We start from the raw sequence: 23,694 nt of genomic DNA, 5'->3' as shown, positions 1-23,694 counted from the left end.
GATTGGTCAGATGGCTCAGTCTGTTGTGATTGGTCTACTCTGCTCTTATTGGTCAGATGACCCACAGGCAGCCAATGAAGACTACAGGCTGGCATTGTGCATATGTTACATTGTTACGAAGATATATAACAGGAAGTGAGACTGGAATTACTGACGACTTGTTTCAGGCCGTTCAGAATTGCTTCTTTCTTTTAGGAGACCATTTATTTATTTATTTGTAGTGCACTTTGAACTTTAAAACTTTGCAGACCTTTAACATTCACAAACCGTTATATTACACACTACATGAAATGAAGAATATACATGAAAAATAAAATATAGAGTTTGAAATAATCATGTTTTCCACACTAAATTCTCTGCCCTTGTGTCACACAGAACCCAGAGGACGGCTACAGTCGACTCAAGCGCTGGATTATGATTGGTGATCATCATCAGTTGCCTCCTGTCATCAAGAACATGGCCTTTCAGAAATATTCCAACATGGAGCAGTCGCTTTTCACGCGCTTTGTGCGTCTGGGCGTCCCCACCGTGGACCTGGACGCCCAGGGCAGAGCACGGGCCAGGTCAGTCTGACGGGTTTCTCTCAGCCACAGCATCACACATCAGCTTCGCTTGCCGTGTTCTTATAGTGTTAACTAGTACTATTTAAAATAAAAATCTCCAATTTAAATAAAGCTGAAATAAAATATAAATATTAAATGAAAAGTTGAAAATGTTGCCTTGCCAAGTAGCTCAAGCAAAATAAGCTGAAGTACTAAAATAACTAAACACTTTATTACTTTATTATTCAACATATTGATAAATATAAACAATAGTATACAGATATAATATATTGAATACATATAAATAAAACTATCTTGAAAATGTTTGTATTATATTAAACTATTTCATATTAATACTAATAGGATTTTGATTAAATTTTCTGTTTACATTAATTTCTCTAACTTAATTTCTCTCAACTCGTCTGCCATCTTGATTTTTTTCTTTTTACACGGCACTGCAATGATCCTGATTTATTTATTTACATTTTTTGCCCATTTTAACTTGGAATCCAAACCACAAAATCTTAGGCCCCATTCACACTGCATGGTTCAAGCGACCCAACTCAGATTTGTTCCTCTCGTGTGGCTCAGATCGGATGTGACCGGCGAACGCTGTAAGCAGGAAAAAAGCACATGGATCAGATATTCTCAGATGGGTTTCAGGCCTCACTCAAATGTGGAAATAAATCAGATATGAATCGGATACGTGCATGTGCGTCGGCAATGTAAACAGACAGATCGGATATTCTCCAGTAAATGCGAGTCGTACGTCATTAAAAAAGGGACGTCAAGTCAGGTGGACACCAACTGCGATCACATGACGTATTAAAGGGATAGTTCACCCAGAAATGTAAACTGTAATTACTCTTCCTCATGTTGTTCCCCGTCAGACTTTCCTTCATCTTCGGGACACAAATGAAGATATGTGTGATTAAATCTGAGAGCGGTCTCACTCCTCCATAGGCTTCTATTGTAATTGAAACTTGCCAGCCCAGAAAGTTAGTAAAGACATCGTTAAAATAGTCCAAGTGACTACAGCGGCTCAACCTTAAGCTTATCAAGCGACGGGAATACTTTTTGTGCGCAAAAAAACCCAATAATAACGACTTTATTCAACTATTAATTTTCTTCTCTGTGGGCCTCGAGTGAGTTCACGTAGTGTGACAGGGCAGCGCTTCTGGGTTGTACGTCACACGCATCACACACATGACCAGTGTCGGCCAATAGTGAGCCTGCGTGTGATGTACAGCCCAGAAGCGGGGAGATGAGATGGGGAGGCACGGTTTTAAGCGCTCGTGGCTACAGTGCCAACGTAAAATAAAAAGCATAAATGCAAATACAAAGCAATCAAAACACTGGATAATCATTTTGTCTGCATCCATTGCATATTGCACTGTTTTAAGTAAGCAATAAGGTACGAGAGGCTAGTGTTGTATCGTGAATAAGTCGCGGCTGAAGGGCGTTGTTAGGCACGATTCGAAGCAGAGTAACCCCTTCAGCCGTGTCTTATTCACGATAAGTAAATCACTAAAAGCCTTCCTTCCGCTGGAAAAAATAGTCCCTGACCGTAAACAGCAACAGAAGTTACATACATTATTTTGCCGGCAGAGACTGTCTTTATGAGTGAGTCAGTCAGTAGAGAGACTTTTACATTGAAGGAAACTTGTGAACACGGAGAAGGAAGACACAACTGACAGATGACTATGGCTCGGGAAAACCCATTAACTGTTAAAAGGACAAGATATCGCAGCGGATATTCAAACAGATTTTTTTTATTATGAATATAGGACTGACCTGAAGGAAAATGCTATATCTACTGTAAATGCAGGAACACTCGCTTACTCGATCTCTCACAATACTCTACTCTAGCTTCAATGAACAATATCGATGAGATCAAACATGTGTTTGTGTTGCTAAGAGCGGTTGCTAGGGGTGTTGTGTAGTGATACATAGAAGCGTTGGGTGAAGCGGTTATAGCCGTGTTTTATCGTGAATAAAACAGCTATTGACCAATTAGAATCAAGGATTCGAACTAACCGTTTTAGAACTCCTTTTCTGGGTCAGAACGCCTACATTGGGTTGTTTCGGCAGTGTATAGTGTAAATGCAAATATCGGATGCGGATCACTTTTAAAAGATGATGTAAGCGGGTCGTCAAAAAAAACGGATGTAGTCAGCAAATCGGAATTGGGCATCAAGACCTGCAGTGTAAATGCAGCCTTAGAAGATAACATGATGCTGTCTACCTTTCTGGACAGCAGAAAGCATATAAATGTATCTATACATTTATAACCGGTGCGTACGCACAAAACAGGCCCTGAAAGAGGCGTACGCCACTTCCTACGCATAAGTTGTGATTTATAAAAACAAACTTGACGGGAAAATGTGCGCACCTGCACGCAAACTCTGACCCATGCGTACGAACGTTTTGGAGACGGAGCAGTTTGGCGACACCGATGGTGAGCTGGAGTTAAATGTCTTTTTGGTGACTTTTTTAGACAGAAAATCTAAATTAAATTATACATATACAGAAAGATAATTCAAATATAATTTCACTCACCAAGCCTATCACTTGAAGCAAATATCCACATCTTAAATGTCCGCGCCAGCGAGCGCGTTGGGCCGTTTAGAGAAACTGACGCATATCTAACCGGCAGATGAAGTAAAACTGTAAATCTTCATTATGAGTCCTAATCATAATAGGCTACAGTGCATGTTCACAATTATAGTTTAAATAAAATAATGATTTAAAATATGTTTTACTTCCGATATAAACATTTAGATTAAATTTGCCATTCTCATTAATGGAGTTAAACACTTAAACTAGCCTACATGAAATTTACTGAAAAGTTAATATATATTTAGCCTATATATATAAATAGCCTATAAATATTTGTTGTGGATGCAATGCTTTTGAACACTTTTCATTTGGCATGCTGTGTTTTAATGTTTTAACTACAGAGATAATGGCTTATCATGATAATAGCAGATTGTGCAAATATAATGCACAACAAAGGTCTATCTATGTTTCCATTAAAAATATAAATCAATTAAAATACTATTTGGTCAGTGGAAAAGATTGAGAAAAACTTTCTCTGAAATGTATTTTACACTATTTGATTTAATTATTCAAAAACAAGGCAAGGATAGGCTACTAAATTATTTTTATTAATGTAATGTGACGGCACATCCGTATTTCATATTTTCCTAATGTCTTGTACCATTAAACATGTTATCACGTGGATGAATAATCATATGCAAATGATATGCAGATGAGGTTATGCATAGTAAAACTAGGCGTTGTAAGCTCCATATATGGTTATTTCAGGGAGGAGACGCATGTGCGCACAATCTTCCGCTAAGTGGGATTTATGAAGTGAATCCTGCGCAGGTTCTGGCGTACGCACGGTTTTATAAGTCTGAATATTTTTTTGCGCACGCAATTTCTGGCTTTTGGGCGCACGTACACTTTTAGTAAGGATCCTACGCACAGTTTTATAAATGAGGCCCCTGGTGTGCAACTACGCTGCCTCAACATGCTGTTTATTTAGACGCTCACTGGGTTTCAGAGCGACTGTGTCCTCAGGTCCACTTTTTCATCTGAGGTGTCCTATTTTACAGCCTGTGTAACCTGTATAACTGGCGCTATAAGCAGCTGGGGAACCTCCCTCACGTTCAGCTCCAGCGCGAGTTCCAGTCCCCCAACCCCGGGTTCACATACGACTTCCAGCTCGTGAACGTGGAGGACTTCAACGGCGTGGGGGAATCAGAACCCAACCCGTACTTTTATCAGGTGAGCGTGTTATATCACACACACACACACACACACGGAGTCTTTCTCTCTCCGCTTAACCATCAGAAACCAGCACGTCTCGAAAATCATCCTTCATTCTGTGGAGGAAGTGGACATTTTTTTCTGAAAAACAAATAAATAAGCATTTCACACTTTTTTCATCATTTGTAAACGACACAGAAAAAGTTATGCTCAGTTAAATATTTAATTTTATACTGCAGGGCCGTTGAATGCTTGAATCTGATTGGTTGACGAACGTTCTACGGTGTGCAATTATTTTCAGGGAACCGCACGGCTAAAGTAGTTCCGGCAGGTCTTGACCGCATTACAGCTCCATATCACTGCGCGTAGTTCACTGTAATAACGGAAAATAGGATACAATTCATAACAAGAAAAACCGCAGCCCCATGCGCTCGATCTGCAATTCTCAATATCTAACTTCACAATCAATGGAAACATGCAGTTTAATTTGAATAAATAAAGTCCTATATATAATCAATAGAAAATTAAACTGAATATTTAAATAAATAGATAGTCCTGTTGCACGGGTTTTTGTAATTATTGCAGATAATATAACAAATAAATAATTATTGATATGCCTATACTTGTTAAAAAAAGCTTTGTTTCATTTATTAGGCTAGTCTACTCTCACTAATAGAAAAAAATAATGAATTAATTAATTAAAACGAATTGAATTAATAAATAAATAATAATATTGACGCACATGCTTCTCTCTCTCTCATAACTGCATTAATAACTGCATAAAGTCGGGGACACACTTGCTGTAAGGCCGGTTATGAATGTAATTTGATACTTATGTCTAATCATGCACGCGTGTTCAGCGCGTTCAGTGTGTGTTCACAGCGGTGTTTAAAATCTGCTGCGTTCACAGTCAGACAATGTTTCTAGTCATTAAGTGTGTCCAGCATTACTCTGCTATCAGCGGCTCAAACCTCCGTTACTAACTCTAAAATGACGTTCTGGAATTAGCAACGGAGCATGCGTTTAGATGCGCAAGGAATTAGTCCTACATACAAGAGCGTTTTAATGACAAAAACTTTACAAACGTCTTGAAATACATAATCTGAACAATATTTCGAGGTGTGGTAACTGTAGTATAAGTGGAATAATTGACTCCAGGCCGTTGAAGTGTTGCACACCCGAGATGTAACTCCGCATTACCACCTCGGGTGTGCATTATTTTTCTAATAATTCAACGGCCTGGAGTCAATTATTCCTTACTTATTTAATATCTTTTATTAGAGATTTTAACACTTTATTTTATAATGCATAATAAAAGTATTTAAATTCATTAATTATGCTTTGTAATGATCTCATAAATAATTGTAACCACTGTTATAATGCTTTATAATACTTTAGAAAGTATAATGCATTAAAATTCATGACAAAAATAGCAAAAGTTTATTTGAAGGCATGGAATAAAGTTTCAATATGACCGTCATGTACTAAACTCAACTGGGACATAAAAAGGGCATGTAGTTGAAGAAACACCCACTTATGTTTGTTCAAGTTGAAAAAGGGCTAGGCATGACTTTCACAACATGGATTTTTTAGTGAATCCCAGAAGATTAATGTTGAAGCTCATTGTTCCTAAGTGACGAGCGTATGGCTTGCAGTGTGTGTGTGTGTCACATGAGTGTGCCCCTGCTACTGTTTACTAGGGTCCTGGAGAGAATTGTCCTCATTACAGTATCCATGCCGACATACACACACGCACACACACACTCGCGCGCACGGATCTAATGGGCCGTATGAATTCGCCTCTCACAGAGCAATAAGAAAGCCATTGTTTGCGCAGTCAGTGCTTGCAGACGCTGAAGGAGCGTCTCATATTAGTGTCCTACTGGAGCTGTGGCCAGTTAAAGCTCAGAGATCTTCCACCTAACAGACACTCGTTCGTCTTTAGACTCTCTGATATGCATGTACTCGTAAATATGATTGTAATATATAAAAAAAAGTAATAGGACAAATTTGAACCATACTGAATGTTCAAATATTTTTGATAGTCAAATTAGGTCAAGAGAATAGTTACATTTAATGTTGTTTCACTTTATTTTTAGGGTTATTGGTAATACTTCATAAGTGGTAATGTTTTTTTGATAATTTAAATAATAAAAATTACATTATGTAATTTTACATTATGTAAACATTATGAGGTTAAACACTGACATTATATAATGATCAACAGATTATTAGTTAACCTAGAAAGAAATATGTTTACATATGTTCCTGTTTGGGTTTTTGAGTGTTTAGTATTCACATGCCCTTCATGTGTTTCTAGAAAATACTCCGGTCAAACTTCAACTTCAGAAAGTATAGCTAATTATATAAGAGATTGAATAGGATGTAAATAACGAGCTGAAACGAGTCCTCATTTACTGCACATGATCTGTTGAGCTTCATGTAATGTTTATAATGTAATGTAGTCATTTAAATATTTTCAAACAAAAAAAGGACATTATTGCATATAAGATTGTAAACACATTCAGACTTTGTATCTGAACATGTACTAGTGTGCACATGCTGAACATGCACGTTCTCCTGCGTTAATTCAAATACTAATGGATGTCCAGTTGTCCATTGTGAAGTCATAGATGAATACAGTGAGACCAGTCATGGTTTGTTATGTGTCTTTACGCTGCAGTGAATAAGCTCAGGCGGTGTTTCCTCATGCTCCAGGCCTCTTTAATTGGTTTATGGTGCAACATTGACCTGCTGTCCTTTAAAAGAGCATGTGATTCCTGAAGCAGTTCGCTCCGATAGTCAATCATGTTAACCATGATCAGTCAGTCTTGTCTGTTTAAAGGAGTAGTTTACTTTCAAATAAAAATTTCAAGATAATTTACTCTCCTCCACGTCATCCAAGATGTCCATGTCTTTCTTTCTTCAGTCGAAAAGAAATGAAGGTTTTTGAGGAAAACATTGCAGGATTTTCTCCATATAATGAACTTCAGTGGCAACCGACGGTTTGAAGGTCCAGATGTGAGTTTCAGTGCAGCTTCAAAGTCTCGACACGATCCAGCCGAGGAATAAGAGTCTTATCTAGCGAAACCATCCGTCATTATATAAATGATATAGTTTTTAACCACAAATGCCCGTCTTTTACCATCTCTGAGATACGCCACACATTACGTCATCACGTTGGAAAGGTCACGCGTGACGTAGTCGAACCGACCCAGTGTTTACAAGTTTGGAGTAAGAGGACTGATCAAAGTTATTGTATGTTGAATGACACATGTGTCTGACATGTCTGACAATAAAATGACACGTATATGTATTTGTGTCAGTTTATTGTTTAAAATGGTCCTTACGTGTGCATATCCTGGATGTTTAACGATGTCACGTGACCTTTCCAACGTGATGACGTAATGCATCTCAGAGATGGTACAAGACGGGCATTTGTGTTTAAAAACTGTATAAATAATTTGTATTTATTTTTAGGAAATGAGCAATGGTTTGTCTAGATAAGACTCTTATTCCTCGGCTGGATCGTGTCGAGACTTTGAAGCTGCACTGAAACTCACATTTGGACCTTCGAACCGTCGGTTGCCACTGAAGTCCATTATATGGAGAAAATCCTGCAATGTTTTCCTCAAAAACCTTCATTTCTTTTCGACTGAAGAAAGAAAGACATGGACATCTTGGATGACGTGGGGAGAGTATATTATCTGGACATTTTTATTTGAAATTGAACTAATCCTTTAACGTTCTTGCTTTCCATACTTCTCTTTTCGTGTGTGTGAAATAATGCTCAGATCAACTCTAAACCTATTCTGTCGTCATTTACTCTCACCCTCACGTCAACACGATAGACAAATCAAATAAAACATTTATTGAAACGCATTGTAAATGTTAAATTTTAACCATGTAAAGCCTGACATATGAAATCATTGTCAGATTTTTTATTTATTTTTTAACCAGTCTGGCAATTCTCCTCTGACCTCTGGCATCAACACAACATTTCCCCCACAGAAGAACTGCCGTTCACTGGATATTTTCTGGATCTGTTGCGGGCCGTTCTCTGTAAACCCTAGAGATGGTTGTGTGTGAAAATCACAGTAGATCAGCAGTTTCAGAAACACTGTCTGGCACCAACAACCACTTCTATCACCTTTCTTCCTCATTCTGAGGCTCAGTTTGCCATGTGATTGGCTGATCTAATATTTGTGTTAAAGTGCGTTTGATCAGGTGTACCTAATAAAGTAGCTGGTGAATGTAATCTGATGTAGAGAGAATATAGAGCTCAAACTCCAGGGGAAAAGGCACTGTTTTTATTCAGAGCCCCAAACTGAGCTAAAATATGCACTTTGGTGCAGATGCTGATATTTATATGGCCAAAAAGTAAGAGGAAATTCTGATGCTTGTAAAATAAATCAATAAGGTCTTTACAACAGTATAGTATATACTTGCATTAAATGATGTAAATTTCAGTCGTCACTATATCTGACACTTATAATTTCGGGTATGAAGTTTTATGATCAATTCTCTGCAGTTTTAAAACATAAAATGCAATGATTGAGAGATGAACAAATAAACTGAGACTCACATTTGAACATGATTTTTCTATAAAATAATAATTATTTGTGGATAATCAAGTAAATCTTAGTTGCTTCAATCCAGTAAATGTTCATCTTGAACTATTACAAACAATATCAAAGTTATTTCTGCATTTCCTTGATAAACCAGAGCAGATTTGACACAGAAAGACATGTGTAGCTCGAGATGGAGGACGCTTGTACAATTATACAACTTGATAAAAGAGTCTCAACTATCTTTGTGAGTTTAGAGATTGTGTGCGACAGGTTTTCAGCAAAGTTTTGATCATGTTGGTAATTCGCATTTCCAGTATGATCCAGTTGGCGTTATGATGGTCAGCAGTGACATTATTAACTGTGTAGTGCTAGTGAGAGATGTTGAATTAATGTAACCTGTGTGTGTGTTTGTGTTTGTAGAATCTGGCAGAGGCCGAGTATTCAGTGGCGCTGTTCATGTACATGCGTTTGCTGGGATATCCCGCTGAACGCATCAGCATACTGACCACATACAACGGCCAGAAGCATCTGATACGAGACGTCATCAACCAGAGATGTGCCAACAACTCTTTCTTCGGACAGCCCAATAAAGTAAGACCAACTGATATGAGGATTTCCTGACATGACATCCATGTTTTACCTTCAGAAGTGTGTATTTCACCTTCAAGACCATCACACGGGTACAAGCTCGTGTGTGGCCGGCTGAACTGCAGTGGGAATTGCTGCATTTGATTAATGTGTGTGAACAGCTTGTCCTGTATCACGCTGTCCTGTGCTCTAAATGACTTATTTTCTGCCCTGTATTCACTATTTCCCCTCTTTTGCAGCAGTGGACAGGTTTGCTTTAGCTTGTTCTTCATTGAGATTGGCAGACAGACTCACTAAAGCGTGTCCTGCTGGCTGGTGTTTGGCCGAAGTGTTGCTAACAGTCTGTCAGAATTGTACAACAGTGCAAATTGATCCTGCAGTGGTTTCTATCAGCCGTTTCATTAAAGACACGAGTGAGCACAAACCAAATAAATAAACCAATGCCGTTTGCACAGACATCTCGTTTATGAGCTTTCAAGACCGCAAAACAAGAATCTCATTGCCTTTGGGAGACATCATGGAAAATTCAATTTAATGGAAAGTCATAATTTACTCACCCGTATGATGTCCACTTCCACTTCGTATGTGGAAACCGAAGGGAGAAGTTTAAAGGCAGAGAATATCCCAAAAAAAATAAAAAACACTAGCATTGTGTGTGCTTACATTGTCCTAAATGTTTCCAACAATGTTTCAATCCAGAGAATACAGCCATTTTAACCTGTGCCTGTCAATGACGTCATATTCGCGTTACCCTTGAGTTTTACTTTTTACTTCCTAAAATTAACTGCATGCCATTTAGCAACACAAGCCATCCAGCATTTATTAATATGATATTGTAATATCGATCTAGCTTTACTGCAGTGTGCAACAAGTGTCTCATAGGAGCCGCTGAGCGATTGCACAGAGTAATGTTATGACATAACTTTAAACACACATAAAAAACAAACAATTGTATGATTGTTTTGACCAAGTAAAACATTGCTGCGTTACTCCACAATTTTAATTCATCAGATAAAGTGACTTGTATGAGTAGTAATTCAGCACCACTTACGGCTATTTCATTAGAATATGTGGATCACAAAACCAGCCTCGAGTCGCACGGGTATATCTGTGGCAATAGCCAACAATACATTGTATGGGTCAAAATTATCAATTTTCTTTTATGCCAAAAATCATGTTCCATGAAGATATTTAGTAAATTTCCTACCGTAAATATATAAAACACATTTTTGTGAGTAGGGCTGTCACTTTTTGTTCGAAAATCGATTGCACAATCGATCGGACCAACCAACACAAGTTTCGAAAATGAAAATAGGGAATCGATTTTAACGGCTTTCAGGACGCAGAATTGGGTTCAGCGTTGCGCTTCAGATATAACGCGATTGAACTTTGACCGCGTCGTGCGCACCGCTTGGCCGACCCAGCAACAAAACGTCTCGCGCTATCTGTAGCCTATTGAATGGCTCAGGCATTGAACCGCACAGTCCAATGGCATAGATCTGACCAATTTTTGGTGTGTTTTGGCTTTTGGAGGTAAAAACAAAAGAGCTGCTTTCACAAAACAGAATGTCTCGCAAGCCATTGAAATGAATGGGTCTCATAGCGCCGCGCATGCCGTGCCCTGTCTGAAAGGCGCTTTCTCTCAGAGCGCATCCAGCTCGTCACGATACGCCAATATACGGCCGATACACACATGACAGCAAATTATAGCCTACTTCTGCATAAGGTGTCGCCAGTATTTAGAAAATTTCAAGCATAGGCTACAGATAGCTTACAGACTCGGGCTACAGGCTACGTAGGTGAAATTTGTTTGACATTTCTAATGGTGAAAACAGCCATGCTAAAGCCTGCAGTAATGTTTTTCATTGATGTAATGGCAGTCCACTCGGCTTTTCGAGAATGTTACACTCCTGTTTGTAATTGTACACGAAATTTCATGCCAATAAATCATCAGAAATATTGTGCGTCTCAAGCGCCCTCTTTACGTTCGTCCTAATGCCGGTTAGTTGTCCGTGGATTGGCCTATAATGGCGTTGAAAATGGAAACGTCTTTAGACATGGAAAATCGATTTTACAATCGATTCAATGAACACTTATGTCTCGAAAATCGAAAAGGATTTTTTCACAAAAGTGACCGCCCTATTTGTGAGTGAATGCAGCACAATCGTGAACATAAATGCACAACTTTAAAGCTACACTGTGTAACTTTTTAAGTTGATTCTTAGCAAAAAACACTTTGTTCTATCAAAAGTATATGTGCTCATTCATGTGTAATTACTTCCACCAACTAATAATGTATTCTCGTAAGCTAGAATCTGCAATTTATAATACATACGGGTGAGATGATCGAATGGCGCCAGCCATGTTTCGCGCTCCATCTTGAAAATACATTCGCCAAAGAAGGACATGCCTGGAAATTCAAGCTTCGCCTTTCGCGTTTTTACACTCAGTGACACTCATGGACGAACTCGAACTGGAAGCCATGTTAATCTTGGAATAATACGGCCACCGTAGGAGTTAAAACGCACTCGGAATTGAAAGGAACAGAAATTAATATTCACTGGGTAGTCATATACCATTTCACCGCTAGATGGGGGAAAATATCCCACAGTGTAGCTTTAAAGGAGATTTTCTCAATGTTTATCTTTTTTTGCATCCTCAGATTCCAGATTTTCAATAGTTGTATCTTAACCAAATGTCCTATCATAACAAACCACACATCAATGGAAATATTATTTATTCAGCTTTCAGGTGATGTATAAATCTCAATGTAAAAAATGTGACCCATGTGACTGGTTTTGTCGACGCTTAATATACAGTAAAATGTGACCCGGGGTCACGAGTCGCACGGGTATATTTGTGGCAAATATATCGGCCAAATATTGTCCTATCCTAACAAACCATACATCATCTGAAAGCTGAATAAATAAGCTTTCCATTGGTATATACATCTCAATATCAAAAACTTGACCCATGTGACTGGTTTTGTGGTCCAGGGTCACATATTATCAGTTTGACACAATTAGATGAGGAAAAATACTTGAACTAAATTGTGCAGGATAATGACAATTGTCTTCTGTAGGTCTGCTTTATATCTTTATCACATTCGTTTGAATCAACACTGAACTGACTTACAACAGCTTATTTGTACCCGCAATTACCATTACTTGATGGATATACTTCGTGGACCACTAGTAGTGACACATGAGAGTGAGAAAATTAAGCCAGCATTTTCTTATTTGTCTATCCCTTTAATATGTTTTCTTCATCGGTGGCTGTCTCTCCTATAGAAAGCAGCAGAATCCGTGTGTAAAGGGCGATTCTCACGCAGGGGTTAACTGGATGAGATCAGCCCAGTCCCTCATTAGCATTTAACATTTCTTCAGTACAGAAATGGGCCACTCTCACTTGAGTATGCACATCATGCATTGAGCGGGCAGAGAGCACGTGTCCACGCTCCCCGAGACTCGCTGATAAATTTCACATTGGACACCATCTGCTGAGAGGCAGCGCTCGAGCAACTGAGACCGAGGAGAGCAGAATTATAATGAGACACCAGCCTAATTTAACACTCAGCCACAGGAAATGAAATACAACACTTGTCACTGCTATCAGATGTCATGACCAGACCCAGACTTGGTTCATATCTCAACTGCCTGATTTTGAGCTTATTTCTCTACATAGTCTTGACTTGATTTTTCCAACTTTAAGATGCAAGTGAAAATATGCAGTGTAAAGAATGATGGGAATTACTCTTGTGTCCTCCGAAGCGTCGTCCGGCTGATTTGAGATGCACACACGTTCTCTCCTTCGCTTTTCCACGACATGGTTCCCGGTCTGTGTGCATCCTCGAGCCGTCCCACTGCAGAAGAGCTGGATCAGGGCCGAAAAGATCAGTTCAACCCCGGCCCTAAAAACTTGCTGGTCTCGAGCGGAACGGGGCATTGAGCAATCTAATAACATTGCACCATATTGCTCTTTTACATCTAAATATATAAAACTATGCGTGCAAAATAGAGACCCAGTGAGTGAATCAACGCTTACCGTGCGTTCACGCCCTGCCCTGCCACCTTGTGTGGTGTGGATTTTGGGATCATGGTTAAGTGCTATTCTAATTTGCATTTCTGCTGAAAAACAAGCGTTCTAGCGTGAAAATCTAGCCTATAAATAGTGTAGCGCACCTTCTTATCAAATGCAAATGATCAACCTCTCCTCTATTTTGCTTGGGAACTAATGTGGTTGGAACCAAAGTTCGAACCCTCGCCTGAGCTCGACACCGGCTCTCATTGAAAATGAATGACATCCGGCCACTTTGATGCTCTCGCCGGCGGCGGTGTGAACGCACAGTTACAGTTTTCATTTATCTCAGAAAAAAAACCCCGATAATAGGACCGTCAGTTTAGTTCGCTAGAATCACTCCCGGTTAGTCTCTCTGTTTATCTCTCTGTTAACACACACACACACACACACACTCACACTCTCTGTACAGATGCAACGCTGTCAAAATAATTCCAGTTCACATCGATATACGGAAACGACAAAAAATTCTGTATTATGCGGGCCGGACAAGTAATTTGGCGATGTCACTTTGTGAAGAAAGATGTATTCACACGAGCATACCTATAGACTAAACACAAAATTTTTTAAGTTTAAAAAAGATGATAATGTTTTTCAGAACTTGCACCTTGGAACCGGTTTCAAAGTTTGCGTTCTCGAGCCCCAAACACTGTTGTCGTGCAAATGAACGGCCAGAACACATTAAAAGTTTTTTCTGTTTTTTTTAGTTGAAAACGGTGTCGTGTTAGCGGCCCCTAAAGCCTGGTTCACACGGCAGGATAATTAGGCCGATTTTAGTCCCGATTCACCCCTTCCGACAATCTTAAGGATGCTCCGATTATCGTAAAATAATCTGATCAGATATTCCTGCCGTGTGTGGTGTGTTAAGACTGCTCTCGTCTGCTCGGAAGGTCATCGGGACCGCTCCGATCTCATATCGGGGATATCCAACATGTTGGATTCATTTGGCCCGATTTCTTCTCGTGTGTGGTGTCCCCCGAGGACAAACGAGCACGCAGCCTGTGGACTGTGGCGTGTAGCCAATCAGAAAGCGAGGTACGAGGCGGCGGGGAAGTACCGGGAAACAAAAATCAAAACAGCCGGCGGCATGATGGCGCACCAGAAAGTCCAGTGGACGTCGGAGATGGAGGACCAACTCGTCGACCTGTGGCAACACCGCGAATGTTTGTACAAGTATAGTCCATGCTCGCGTTGTCTCCACTTCTTTGACCATCGCCTTTTCTTGTTTTTCTTATGTTTTTTTTCGCTTAAAAACAAAGCACAAACTATGGCCACTGCATCCTCTTCGTCCGCCATGATTGTTTACTCTGAAGTCACGTTTGATCTCGAGGGATTTTGCGAGATTTCCCGTCTGACCTGGGAATGCTCGGGAGTCAAATCGGTTCGTGTGTGATGTGTTGATTTTGCCGTGTGGCTGCACACCACACATTGTACGACCAAAACTGTTAGACCCGTGATTTTTTTTATCGCCGTGTGTGGGGTCTCTCAGGTTTGGAAAATCGGCCGACAATTTTAAAATCGTCCAGTGTGAACCAGCCTTAAGTTAATAACTACTGATCTTTGCAAAGGAAGTGAATCAATCAATCAAAAACTAACTTTAGCTGGACAGTAACTTTATTCTAGAGCTGCTGTAAAGCCAAAACAATCTCTGTTACTTGAATGTCATATTACCACTGTAAAGCTGCTTTCTAACAGTCGATATTGTACTGTATAAATGAAGGTGACTTTGACTTGAACAGCAACACAGTGCCGCACTGCCAGCACAAACACCGGTGGTTTCTTTAGACTGGTTATAGTCACGTAAGCGACACACAGCACTGTTATGTCAGTGTTTGTTCCTCAAGTAAACACACGGCTGGCTTGCGACAGGCTCCAGAACGCGAACCGCTCTAGTGGAAAAGGGGGATCAGATGTGCGTGAGTTTCGATCTGATTTGCACTTGAACCGGACGAGGTGACAGTTCATGACTTCAGGAATCTGGTCTCACAGTAGTGTGCAAACCTTCAGTTTTGACAGTTTTGTTCTGGTCTGCCAACCAGGACATCGACTTCAATTCAGAAAAACCCTCATTAAACTGGAGAATGAGACGGGACTGAGATTACCTGTTTTTAAAACTGTGGTGTGTTGTAGGTGACAACGGTGGACAGGTTTCAGGGTCAGCAGAACGATTACATCATTCTCTCACTGGTCCGCACTAAAGCCGTTGGACATTTGAGGTGAGCACTTCCTCCAACTATTTCATGCATGTTTAAAGTAACAATGAATCGCTTTAAAATGACTTCATTTTTTAAAGGTCCCATATTGTACACCTTTCTGAAGGTTTATTTTAGGTTTTAATGTCCTTAAGAATATATATTTGCGGTATAAGTACCAAAAAACATCTCAATATATATTTCACAGCTCCTTTCTCAGGAGCTCTGCCAGGAACAGCTCGATTTTGTTCTGTCTACTTAATATTCATGAGCCTCTCTTCTGATTGGCCTGTTGTTTTCTGAGTGACCCACCATTGGTGGGGGTGGTGACTGAGTAGTTCTGACATCACAGATATACGGAAGTCACAACGGCTCGTGAAAAGGCACAGCTACTTTATGCAGGCCGTGTGCATTTGTCTGTGGATCGACTGTTTTTAAACTTATATGGTAGTTTCATAACCCCTAGACGTCTGTTGTTATGAAAAAAGCCAGGAAATCTCAGTTTTGACAATATGGGACCTTTAAATGTAGTTGTAATGTTACAAAACAAATCACTTTTTAAATAGACCAAGACATATTCAAAACCACTTTTTTATGTTTAAAATATTAGCTACACTAACAATGTAATTACACATTAATTATTCATTTCTAAATGCAACTTTTAGATTTGAGGAATTTAATTTTATTGATTTTTATTGTATTGATTTTATTTGTAAGGTGTACTCTAGCTCTCTATATGAGTCCTAAAATAAGTCCAGAGATGTGTACCTGACCCAACCCGACCCGTACACTTCTTACCCGTACCCGGCGCGCATAAATATTCTCTATATTACCGAGACAGACCCGATAAAATTAGACACAAGTCCGACCTGACGCAATTTCTTCCAAACCCGAGCCGAATGTAAACCGCATGGACGTGTGCACAGAAACCCCGGCGGCCTGGCCACAGATTTGGTCTGCTGCTCCGTTCATTTACATTATTTATTAATACTTAATATTATTGTCTGCCTGCCATGTGATTTCTTGAGTTCAGCTTTCAATTGTGAGCATTGGATTGGAAAAATAAGCTTGATAAGAATTAAGAATAAGCTTGATTTTAAAAATAATAATCTAAAGCCTAATAAATCATTGATCCGCTAGTGTTGCAGGGTTTCCGCGGGGTCTTAAAAAGTCTAAAATTCTTAACTTTAAATTTAAAGCCTTAAAATGTCTTAAAAATGGGTGATTACAATTTACAAGGCAACATCAAATGTTTTAGTTTATCTTGAAGTATTATGTGAGCTAAAACTAATGAATGAAAAATAATTATGTTGACGTAAAAAAAAAATGACACAAACCTTCATAGCTTTAACTACAATTAAAATAAAAACAAAATGTGAAGATAAAATCTATATATATTGTGTAAGGAATAATTGACGACAGGCCGTTGAATTATTAGAAAAATAATGCACACCCGAGGTGGTAATGCGGTCACGACGCGAAGCGGAGTTACATCTCGGGTGTGCATTATTTTTCTAATACTTCAACGGCCTGAAGTCAATTATTCCACTTATACTACAGTTACCACACCTCGAAATATTGTTCAGATGATGTATTTCAAGACGTTTGTAAAGTTTTTGTCATTAAAACGCTCTTGTATGTAGGACTAATTCCTTGCGCATCTAAACCCATGCTCCGTTGCTAATTCCAAAACGTCATTTTAGAGTTAGTAACGGGGGTTTGAGCCGCTGATAGCAGACTAAAGGCCACTTAATGCTGGACACACTTCACGACTGACACATTCTCTGACTGTGAATGCAGCAGATTTTAAACACTGCTGTGAACACAGACTGAACGCGCTGAACACGCGTGCATGCAGATAAGTATCAACTTACATTCATGACCGGCCTTACAGCAAGTGTGTCCCCGGCTTTATGCAGTTATTAATGCAGTTATGAGAGAGAAAGAAGCATTCGCGTCAATGTTATTATTTATTTATTTATTTATTTATTTATTCAATTCGTTTTAATTAATTCGTTCATTCTTTTTTTTCTATTAGTGACAGACTAGCCTAATAAATGAAACACAAAGCCCTTTTAACAAGTATAGGCCAATCAATAATTTTTTATTTGTTATATTATCTGCAGCAGGACTATCAATTTATTGAAATATTATTTTTAATTTTCTATTGATTATATATAGGACTATATATACTTTATTTATTAAAATTAAACTGCATATTTCCATTGATTGTGAAGTTAGACATTGGAAATTGCAGATCGAGCGCATGTGGCTGCAGTTTTCTTGTTATGAATTGTATCAATTGTATCCTATCTTCGGTTATTACAGTTGACTACGCGAAGTGATATGGAACTGTAATACGGTTAAGACCTGCCGGAACTACTTTAGCCGTGCGGTTCCCTGAATATAATTGCACACCTCAGAACGTTCGTCAACCAATCAGATTCAAGCATTCAACGGCTCTGTAGTATAAATATAAAATATACAACAGTATATCAGTGACCGTAAAGACTGATGGATATCAGTTTGAAAACATTAAAAAGGACAACTGAAAACTCATCCATAAGCACTTCACCTAAAAAACAAAATAACTTTCCTTTTCCTTTAAGTCTCCCTTGTGTGGCGTATGCTCCTCTGAGCAATGCTGAGCTGTGTATTTTGAGCACCTCTTGCTTAAGTCCTCATTTGTAAGTCGCTTTGGACAAAGGCGTCTGCTAAATGACTGTGTGTATATGTGTGTATGCATGTATGGACATATTTCCGAGGCGAGGAGTAACCGGATGTCTCTCTCTCTCTCTCTGCAGAGACGTGCGGCGTCTGGTCGTGGCGATGTCTCGTGCGAGACTCGGCCTCTACATATTCGCTCGAGTGTCTCTGTTCCAGAACTGCTATGAGCTGACGCCGGCCTTCAGCCAGCTGACCTCTCGACCCCTGCAGCTGCACATCCGGCCCCGGGAGTACTACAGCTCTGTGAGCACACACACACCTCTACACACTGCTTTTCTTAAAGGGATACTGCACCGCTGGAAAGATGAATGTGCATGTAAATTGGGTCATGTATGCTATGCAGTAGAAATGTGAAATTATTTTAGAAGTTGGTGCCTTCTAGACTGACGAAAGCAAGATTTTTTTTTGCTCATGTGGATGAAAGACAACAACTCCCAGAATGCACTTGCTTCGCTGCCCTACGAGGCCACGCCTAGCGGTTACAGAGGCCAGTAGCGGAAGAAATGATACAGCTAGGCTACTAGTCGACTCGAAACTGAAAAGACGCCGTTTTATCGTGAGTCTCCGTGACGATTTAGTTGATAAATACTATTTGTACATTCTGTGAGTGAGATACCGCCCCCTATGGGCGGGTTGAAAACATGCGGGACTCGCTCCTACTACTGGCTGTAGTCTCCAGCCTCTGGCTAAAAAAGCCTCCGATGACGATAAATTATGATTTTTTTGCGTCATCGGAGGATTTTTCCAGACACACAATACATAAATCTCTCGTCTCAGGGGGACATGAGGGGGGGGAAGCACGGTCATTCGGAAATACTACCGGGTTTCTGCTGATACAAAGCTAATGCTAATCAGTGAAGTATCCCTTTAAGGCTGGGCTCTTGGATCGCTGGAGAAATGCTTTAAAAAATATATCAGTTGTAATATATTAGTGCTTTACCTCTTTGTTAAAGCGTTGTAAGCCATGAACCGAACCAACCAGTATATATACCATGTATATTGGTGGATTGTTTGTAATTTCAGCCTTGTGACTGAGGAAAAGAGAAGAAAAAAAATGTTTCCTGGAAAAATGTGCTGAATGATGTCTCTCTCTCTCTCACACTCTCTCTCTCTCTCTCTCTCTCTCTCTCTCTCTCTCCTCTCTCTCCTCCTCTCTCTCTCTCTCTCTCTCCCTCTCTCTCTCTCTCCCTCTCCCTCTCCCTCTCTCTCTCTCTCTCTCTCTCTCTCTCTCTCTCTCTCTCTCTCTCTCTCTCTCTCTCTCTCTCTCTCTCCCTCTCCCTCTCTCTCTCTCTCTCTCTCTCTCTCTCTCTCTCTCTCTCTCTCCCTCTCTCTCTCTCTCTCTCTCTCTCTCTCCTCATCCAGACGGAGGAGCGTTCCTCTCAGCCTGATCAGGTGATCAAGGATATGCCGGAGATGGCTAACCTGGTGTACAGCTTGTACATGCACATGATTCAGAGCACGCAGCAGCACAGACAAGTAAGTGTGCTCGTACTCGAGATATTCCTCACGTGTAGAACAGCTCTGGCGTTCCCATGATTACTGCACTAATGGACTTTTTTTAAGCGATAAAGACACAACTGACTTGTTCTTTAGTAAGATATGTGTTGGTAACACTTTACAGTCAGGTTCATTAGTTAACATGAACTAAGAATGAACAATACTTCTTTAGCATTTATTAATCTTAGTTCATATTAATTACAACATTTACTAATGTTTTGAAAATCAAAGGTTGTATTTGTTAACATTAGTTAATGCACTGTGAACTAACATGAACAAACAATGACTAGTTCATACATTAACTAATGAACCTTATTGTAAAGTGTTACCTATTTGTTTTCTGACTTGTGCATGATGACAAATGATCAATCCTGTTCTCAAAGTTATTGAGAATTAAGCTTATTTGAAAATAAATCACACAAATCAGTGTTTTATACTGTAATCGCACCATGTTCGGTAACTGTATTGCAAAAATTGCAATAGAAAATAAAGCAGCTCATATAATATTAGTTTGACCTCCCAACAACATTAATAACAACAAAATCCCTTTCAAGACAAGTCTGTTCACTCGACGGCCATGTTTGCAGCGCCTCCGGGCAGCAGTTTCAGGCACACAAGACCAAGTCCTATCTAACTCACAATTAAATAACATATTTCAAATCAGCAACAAAATCTGACATAACTGACTCATAAATGTTGTGTCTTATGCTTGAATAGCACTATACAAGCTTATTTTTCAGGCTAGCCCTGGGCTAGTAGCCCATCCTAACCGAGTCTCGGGTTTCTATGGGAACCGGTATTTCTAACGGCAGCTGCAGTGATGCGATGAATTTACCAATCAGTGATTGGCTCGTTTACTTGGAAGGCGGGACTTATTCCGCCATATGAATTGGAGAAACTGCAGTGCGCAATAAGAGAACCGTCTTTCTATATCTATAGTCTTTAGTAACACTTTATTTTACAATGTTACATGTTGTTTTTGTTCAAACCTATTGTATAACGTACTAATAATATAATAAATAATAAACAATTTTATATAGCGCCTTTAAATGTTACTTCTCAAAGCACTTTACACAGACCAAGATACAATGTTAAGGTAAAAAGTAAATGCATAGATGATCGTTTATTATGGTACAAAACTATCTATGTTTTGTCAACTTCTATTATTTGAATCATAGTTTTACAGCCATTTTAAAGTTTAGTTTGTTACCATTGACTTACATAAACATGTAGCTCTAGTCTAATAACAGTTTCCCGAAACAATTTCCACTTCTGATTCTAAGAATTGTTTGACTTTTCCAGAGTTTGCAGTTATGATGATGATCATGTTAATGACCAATTCATGACGAATATGCACCAATGTATTGTGAACCGTAAGGTCAAGAGCATGTCATAAATAAAAGTGTCAGTTTTGATATCTTGACTAATGCTCCTGCTGACCTCTAACCAGTAACTCACGCAAACAAAGCAAAATTAGGATTACGTTTATTTTATCAATCACTAATAATTCACTTAAAAATTAAAACAGATTTTGAAAATTTAAGATGCAGTGAAAATAATCTCTTTAATACTGTAACACCGTGTCCTAACTACACGTGTCGCTCGATAAAGGCGTATTTTCCATGTTAATCAGAGTTTTTGTCCTAACCGGCCGCGACGGCGACACACGGCGACTATATTTTAGAAACGGTTTCTATTTTTCTGTGACGTCGCGCTGGAAACAACAAACACAAAGTGTGGCAGTGATAATCTCAGGCACTGTTTATGTGCTTTATTTAATGTTAAAAGCGTGTCATGTGACTTTTAATATCATTTAGTGCTCCAGCTTTGCAGCTGTAAAAGCATCAAAAACTAAATTTAAATGAAACAAATGGAAACAAGAATGTTCAAACTGTGAACAAACAAGTGTATAATATTAAAATTTTGTAATATTTGTGGATTTGATTATGTAGCTACTTCTCCATTTTCTTGCGAGTGCCGTCAGGATTACTCTCTGGTGCCGTGCACTCGCCGCGAGACTCCGCCCCCACGCTGTTCTGATTGGCTGTACCCGGTTTAAAGCTGACATGACGTGACTGGAGTGCCGAATATATGCAAACATATCCACATAGCTATGATCAGATGCTTTCTTAACTGCTGTTTTCTTCACCACTGTCATGTAGGCGGTGTTTATTTACACACTCCTCTAAACGCCGCTGCCGGTAGGGTGTTGACTGACAGTGAACTTTAACCCCTAAAATACGGTTTGATTGATCTTCCCGTCTCTGTTTCTGCAGCAACACATTCTGGATCCTCCTCGTCAGGTGCAGAGGCCAGAGCCGGCCGTGAAGAGCGATGAAGAGCGTCCTGAGCCTGAGGAAGAGGAGCAGACGAAGCCTGAGGAGCGTCCGCATGAGGAAGATCACGCCAAGATGCCCAAGCACCCGGGCAGAGACAGCGACAGCGGGGACAGTGACGAGGAGCAGGAGGCCTGAGAGCCGTTCTGCTGCGGTTCAGGAGTGATTGTGGAAATGTGACCTTTTGTAGAGGAGTTTTTTAATAAAATGGAATTAAAACTCATGCTTTTCATTCGTTTTTCTTACACACCATCTTTTTTCCTTTACTATAAATCTGATTGTTTTATCCCAGGTGCTGTTTTCATTTAAAGTTTAGTTGTAGATTAAGTTTTGGTACTTCAAAATAAACTAAATGAAAACAAAATATTTCTCATTTTCATTACAAGTTTTTGTGATTTTTTTTTTTTTTTGAATGTCTAGTTTGTCTAATTTTACATTTTTCGTTTATTTTAGTACTCAAACAAAAATATCAAAATTACTAACTTTAAACGAAAACATAATATTTTTTATTTTTGTTTACTTTTAGTAATTTCATGTTTTGTCAGTTTTCATCTTTAGTTTTTAGTTACGGTATTTAAGTACTTTAACTTTAAATGAAAACATAATATTTTTTGTTTAGTTTAAGTACTTATTTATTTTTTATTTATTTAACCAGATGATCTCATTGAGATTTAAAACCTCTTTTGCAAGAGAGACCTGGCCAAAATACCGTAAATACTTAAATACCGTAACTAAAAACTAAAAATGAAAACTGACATGAACATGACAAAACATGAAATTACTAACTTAAACTAAACAAAAATAAGAATTTTTTAATTTAAAGTTCAAGTACTAAAATAAGTGAACTAAAAATGAAAACTTAAAATCTAGACATTAAAACAAATGACAAAAACTTTAAATGAAAACAAAATATTTCTTGTTTGTCATTTTTATTCATTTTTTTAAATGTCTGGGTAGTTTTTTTAATTCACTTTTAGTTTGAGTTATTTTAGTACTTCTCAGTTTTTTGTTTCCTTTCATATGCGTTATATTTTTAGCTTTGAAGGTTTAGTTTAGTACTTAAACATTTTAGTTTCAACTTTTTGTAATTAAGTTTTTTGTTCACATTTTTATTAGTTGTTTAAAAGTCTATAGTTTTTAGTTAACTTTGTTTTAGTTTAGAGTTATTTTAGTAGCCTACTTATAAGTTTAGAGTTATTTTAGTACTTATAAGTTTATAAGTAATAAATATAACTTAAGTAAATATAAGTTTTTTTCATATTTTATTTTATTTCAGTTAATGTTTATTTCAAATAAAGAAGACTTTTTATGGTTTTAGCTCTCACTGATAAGCCTGTGGAGTAGAGGAGGAACTCGAGCACATATGTGAGCGTGGATCACATGAATGAGT

General features: G+C 38.8%; 1 protein-coding gene across 1 annotated transcript in view; it reads left to right on the top strand.

The window, feature by feature from the left end:
* The window catches only part of aqr (aquarius intron-binding spliceosomal factor), an 87,345-nt gene extending 64,701 nt beyond the window's left edge, over window positions 1-22,644 (top strand). The window contains exons 29-35 of the mRNA XM_079633050.1: window positions 376-563; window positions 4,163-4,334; window positions 9,308-9,478; window positions 15,683-15,768; window positions 18,549-18,714; window positions 19,834-19,947; window positions 22,245-22,644. Coding sequence (XP_079489176.1) covers window positions 376-563; window positions 4,163-4,334; window positions 9,308-9,478; window positions 15,683-15,768; window positions 18,549-18,714; window positions 19,834-19,947; window positions 22,245-22,442 — 1,095 coding nt within the window. The 3' untranslated portion in view covers window positions 22,443-22,644. The remainder of the gene's footprint in view (window positions 1-375; window positions 564-4,162; window positions 4,335-9,307; window positions 9,479-15,682; window positions 15,769-18,548; window positions 18,715-19,833; window positions 19,948-22,244) is intronic.
* Window positions 22,645-23,694: the final 1,050 nt, after the last annotated feature.

Source organism: Phoxinus phoxinus, assembly GCF_949152265.1.
Source record: "Phoxinus phoxinus genome assembly, chromosome: 13".
Lineage (NCBI taxonomy): Eukaryota > Metazoa > Chordata > Actinopteri > Cypriniformes > Leuciscidae > Phoxinus > Phoxinus phoxinus.
Note: the sequence above shows the minus strand (reverse complement) of the source record. Positions and strands in the feature narration are given on the sequence as shown.